Here is a 6,000-nt window from a genome sequence, read left to right as displayed (position 1 = left end):
CTATCAAAAGGCTTGCTGAAGAAGGTCACGTACACAGCCCCATTCTGATCCAATATACTGGTCATCCAGTCAAAGAACTCTATTCTGTTTGTTTGGCTTGACCTTCATCTTTGGAGTCAATATTGCCCTTGTTCTGAACTATGCTAGCTTCTGTATGTTCTAAACATATGCCTTGCAACAATAGTTGAGTGACCATAAATTTTTATGCACACTCAGAAATGGAATTTGTCATGACAAAATTTTAACAATTTATCAACTTCAGGTTGCTAAGTAAATAAATCATAAGCTTATATTGATATCTGAGTTCATTAGTACCACAGTAAAGTATTCATGCCAGTCTAGTACAATAAAACTGTTGAAAAGGATCATGAACAACAAATCACCTATTAATTACTACTTGGATTTCTCTCACAAGGTGATAATGTAGTGATCTGGTATAGACCATACCTGCATTGATTTCTAGGAGAATGTGCTTTAACTAGGTAGTTTCTACTATGTGGAATCCCATGCTTTCTCATTTTAGAGGCATAAAAACTGTCAAAATGCTGCTCCCTGATCCTTGTAAGAGTTACTGTACACCACTTCTGCCCTTCTCCATGCTTCTCCTCCTGTCATGTCTATGTGTCGTTTCCTGCTTTGGCACTATAACTTCAGGTTTCATACTAGCCCTTCTGTCAAAAAGAAGACAATTTGTGACATACCTCCCTAGCCTATCTTTATTGTTATTATTTTGTTCTTCCCTGTTGTTTCTTTTTTGTTACCATTTAGTTTGCTTCCATCCTATGTCTAAATTTAGAGTGAACGGTCTGTCAAACTGCAAATGACATTGCTGCCTTGCTTAATTTCACAGCACCACCTGTGTCTAAATTATTCATTTGAAGTAATGCTAATTACTTAATTTATTCTACAACATTGCATTTATCTGATGGGCCTCTACTCGTATATAATATTGTTAATGTCATTTTTTTTTATTTATTATGAACCTGGCAACTTGTCTGCTGTGCAAATTGAAGTATCTGTTATTCAAGTTGGACTGTCTACCTGCTGTGCATATTGCCTGAATGTACCACTGCTTGCTCATTGTATATGTTGTGTACCCTGCTTGATTATGTTATATAGTTAGTCACTAAATTTTTTTTACAAATACACCCTGTAATATACATTAGTTACTGTAATCATGCTTGCACAAGTAATATTTTGTACTGCAACTGTGATTGCCCCGTTCTTAGATGAAAATGGTCCCTGGACCTGCTCACCTGCCTGTTTAAGACAAAATAAATAATTGGTTACAAGAAGATATGTTATTATCTATACTGTACCATGCAGTGCACCTGCTAATGTGTGCCTTAAAACCATTTTCAATGGATTTGACTAGTATGATTAAGTAAATAAAGGGGCCGATTATAATTAAATTTTATCAGGCCAAAAATATACAAAGACCCTGTTTCATGCTGCTTTATTGCACATGTTATTTAACATTCTTTTTTTACTGTTATTTACTATCAAGCAACCATATCATGGCATTGTAATACAATAAAGAACAACAAACACCAAATAGAGTTTTATTAAAAGCTCCTCCTGGCACCTTAGTAATGACTTTAAAAGAGCGTGTCTCCTTGAAGAATCTACCGTGGCACCCAGATGAGTTTTTAATATGATTCTGATGCTTGACATTTTCTGCTATTACTTTATTATATATTTCTGGTAGCTCTCACATGATTATATATTACTTTGTTTGAGTTTTGGTACACAATACTTGGTGTTTAATGAGCACTGTTAGAGACCATATGAAATCTGACTTTTGCCATTTGTCATTTCTTTAAGCATGCAGGTGCTCATCCTTTCGTAGGTTGTGTGGTTATGGCACTAGCAGTACTTCAACCCATCATGGCCTTCTTCAGACCACATCCAGGTACTCCAAGGTAATGTTGCTGTTCCCAAGTTTTACTGTACCTATTGCTAAGTTTTTAGCTATTGATTGATACTTTGTGGAATGAAGTTCTTGCTGATACTTTTCAAAGCGGAGCCTTTTTGATGCTGAGTAGAGTTTTTCTAGGTTCCTTGAATCCTCACTGGGCGACATATATTCCCCAAGAGTAGTGATTCTTGGAAAAAAAATGCTGGATAGTAGATTCTGTTTTCTGTCAATGGTCTACACTTATTGCAACTCCATGGATATGCACTTTTCTAGATTTAGCCTCTCACATTAATTATACAATAAAGGCTTATTACTTTTCAAAAACAATCACTCTGATTGGGCAGTCAACCAGCATGCCCATTGTAAATCGAGCATATACTACAGAAAAAAGGCTGGCTGCTGAAATACCATTACTAATCCAGGCTTTTTATTTGCATATGCTGGGGACAGAGCAAAATATGAGAAAAATCAGGTACATTCTGCAAAACTAAGGAAATAGAAACCTACCTGATTTTCCTTGTATTTTTGCCCTGTCCGTCATAAAATCTCTGTTTTTTTTAAACAGTTAAAAAAAAGCAACAATGGAGATTCTCTTTTCCTGTACTGCACTGATGTACTATGCAAACGAGAAGAAAAGTCCCATATGCATGCACAGTACATCGGCATACTGTTTAAATATCCATTAAGTTTAGTCATGTGATTATCAAAAATCATTCCCTGGTCCATGAACACACATATCATATATCCAGTAGATACAAATTTCCAGATTATTAAAACGCAGTAAATAGGTATTCAGTGTTTAAAAACCCAGTATTGAAAATAATAAAATAACATAAAATTGCATTATACAGTCTTAAATAATACTGAAGAATTCAAGGCAACTAAAGAGATGTTCCTATTTGCTGATTGACAACGTCTATTAACCAATGAGCAAGCCTAAGCCTTTAGTTTCAATAGACTAGTTATTGAAGTGTGTTTGTTGATCCTTGGCCAATTACAAGCATTACATTTCAACTGCCAATGCAGTTCCTGCCTTTCCAATATGAGCTGCCAGGGACTGCCCTTTTTATTCTGGTCCACTTGCTCAATGACAGAAAACTTAAATTTATAATCAGGATAATTATTTACATGCTTAAAAAGGGTGGGCGTAGGTTTCTATTTCCTTATCTCATATGAGTGTTCATAAATGTGATCTCTTAACCTGCGTTCCATTCTCCCTATATAGAATGCAGGACATAAGTCATATTGAGCAGCATAAACCACACCTATGCTATCACAATTAAACGTACCAGATATAACAAGATTATAGTTATTACTCCTAAATCTACACCCAGTTTTAATGTACTAGAGATCATTTTTTTTTTCTTGGAGTGCACAACTTGTGGAATTTTGATGTGAATTTATGTCAGCAAATAGAACATATACTTCATATTTGGCATGATAAAATTAACAGAATGCAAAGTGTACATAAAGACCAGTTAGGGGTTGTATAACTATGCATTAGTTATTCTTAGACTGCTAAAACTGGTTTTAGGAACATTACAACTCAGTTGGCAAACATACCAAGCCGGAACTTTTAAGAGTACTATATAGTCCAGAATCAACACAGCTATATAATTGCAGACAAAGAAGTGGGAAGCATGCTAACGGAATAAAAATAAAGCTTTTAAGAATTTGTAAGTTTTAACTAAAACAATTGGTGTGTGGAAAGTTGCAGGTCGTTATAAATTTGTAAGTTGTAACTATTTCTAAATTTTGTTTTTTATTATTTTGTTTATTACAAAATCTGCTTAATGTATACAAATAAGGTTTTGCATGGTAGCATATGCAGTTTATTTCTGTGCTGCATGATGTAAGTATTAATAACAATAATGTCAGTAAATAAAAAGGCATTTCAAAAAATAATTGATGCTAAATTTAATGGAATCATAAAGATCATGAATGAATATGATGGGGCTGAAGGCAGAGATTTATATTTGCAACAAGGCAGCATAGTTTCCTGCATCCAGTGTGCTAAAACCAGATGTAATGTTTTCTGCTTATCAAAAAAAAAAAAGAAAGAAAGAAAACGTAGCTTAAAAACAAAACCGGACTCAGGTGAAAGCCAAAATAGATAAAAAAACAAATTAATTTAAGCGCTTTCATTCTTTTGTTTAGCAAAACTTCTTCAGAAACCCCAAAATGCATACCAATCCCATTTAAATAGTTGTATTCAAATACATAATTAACCAATCAAACAATGAAACTAATTATCTCATAAAAATGCAAAAGAATGAAAGATACAACATGTCAGATCAGAAATCTATTCTTTTTTAACTTATGTGTTTTAATAAAAACAGTATTATTGTTGTATTCCTACTAGATGTTTTTGAATTTAAGATAACTTTTTATAGAAATTTTCTCATTGATACCGGGGATTACATCTGCTCTTAAGAAAATCTGCCATTTAAGCTCCAAAAACTCTAAATAGGAATTAAAAGTCCCCACATATTTTTCATTATTAACTTTCTCCATAACCATGAATTGAAATTTCTTAAAATTCGTACAAATCTGTGAATGCCTAGCTAGTACATTCATATAATCTTTCTTTTTAATTGCCAAATTATGCTCTTTAATCCTGTCTGTAAGTCTGCTTATAGTTTTACCTATATAAAAATGTTTACATGTAGAACAGATTGCAACATACACCAGACCCTCTCTTTGACAATCAAATATATCTTTTGCAATATGTAAAAAGTTATGTTCAAAATACAAACTACTCGCTTTCAAAATAAATCTACACTGTGAACAACTGTAACAGAGGAATGTTCATAATTTCTTACTTGTACCTGAATGTGATGACACTCAAGAAGAACTTTCTAATATTTGTTTTAAATTTAGATTTTTTTTTTAATAAATAAATCTTGGCTTGTCACCTATAATATTAGCAAGTTCCTGATTCCCTATAAGAATCTTCCAGTTATCAATACTATTCTGTATATCATTTCCTTCCACACTTAAAGGAATTGGGAAGGAACAATTGATTTTTTTTTATCTTCACTTCCAGTTAATGTTTCTGATTTCTTGGGACAAAACCCTACATTTAAAACTGGTGGAAACCTTTCATGTCTTTGTCTTCTTATATTGCTAGAAATTAAACAAAGTTTATCTAAAGGATAACCTCTTTCTTGAAATAATTTAGTAACTATACTTACTTCTTCAAGAAATATTTCATCATCACTTATTAAGTGACTTAATCTAATAATTTGTCCCCTGAACATGTTAGGTTTCATGAAAAGTGGATGGAAACTTTCATAATGTAAGTAATTATTATTAAACTTATCTTTTCTAAAGATGTTGCTAGAAAACTTTTTATCACAGACCTTTAAATTAATTTCCACATCTAGAAAATGAACAGAAAGTACCCATATTACTCACAATAAAATCTAACCGTGCTACACTACTATTGATCTGTTTAAGAGATTCAAAAAACAATTCTTTATCACCTGCCCAGATAAAAAAAAAAAAATCATTAATGTATTTGTGAGAAAAACATATATTACTAAAAAGGGGGCCTTTATCAAAAATTCTTGCTCCCACCAGCATAAAACTAAATTAGCAAATACTGGAGCCACCTGGACTTCCATTGCAACTCCACTTTTTTGTTGAAAGATATTTTTATAGAATAAAAAAGAAATCATTCTTTAATACTAATTCTAATAAATGACAAATAATTGTTACATCCTGTTTTAGTTGCCTGCAGTACTTACTTAAATATAAACTCACAAAGTGCAGGCCTTCCTCTTGATTACTAGAAGCATTTAAGGAACAAATATCTATAGTCCATAACATAGTATCTGAAGTAGTTAACTTCATTTGGTCTGCAACCTGTGGATATTTGATCCGTCCTCGGATCCGAGCCGGCAGCTTTACCTAGCTAAAAGATCTGAGCTCCTAGCTCCTCCGACTACCCATAATCCCCTGCTACACATCCCCATCCTCAGATCTAGTTTGCCGCGGCTTATAGCAGCTTCTAGAGACAAGCTCTTAGGCGTGGGTGAGAGTTTTCTAGTTTTTATAAAAACCTTTAAAAATCATTTTTT

At 33.1% G+C, this 6,000-nt stretch overlaps 1 protein-coding gene across 2 annotated transcripts in view; it reads left to right on the top strand.

The window, feature by feature from the left end:
- LOC122813347 (putative ferric-chelate reductase 1) overlaps nt 1-6,000 on the top strand; it is an 817,655-nt gene that overhangs the window by 607,543 nt on the left and 204,112 nt on the right. For both annotated transcript variants that reach the window (XM_044085613.1, XM_044085612.1), the window contains exon 12: nt 1,825-1,922. In XM_044085613.1, the coding sequence (XP_043941548.1) occupies nt 1,825-1,922 (98 nt within the window). The remainder of the gene's footprint in view (nt 1-1,824; nt 1,923-6,000) is intronic.

This window comes from Protopterus annectens, chromosome 10.part0 (assembly GCF_019279795.1).
Source record: "Protopterus annectens isolate FY-2018-M chromosome 10.part0, PAN1.0, whole genome shotgun sequence".
NCBI lineage: Eukaryota > Metazoa > Chordata > Ceratodontiformes > Protopteridae > Protopterus > Protopterus annectens.
Note: the sequence above shows the minus strand (reverse complement) of the source record. Positions and strands in the feature narration are given on the sequence as shown.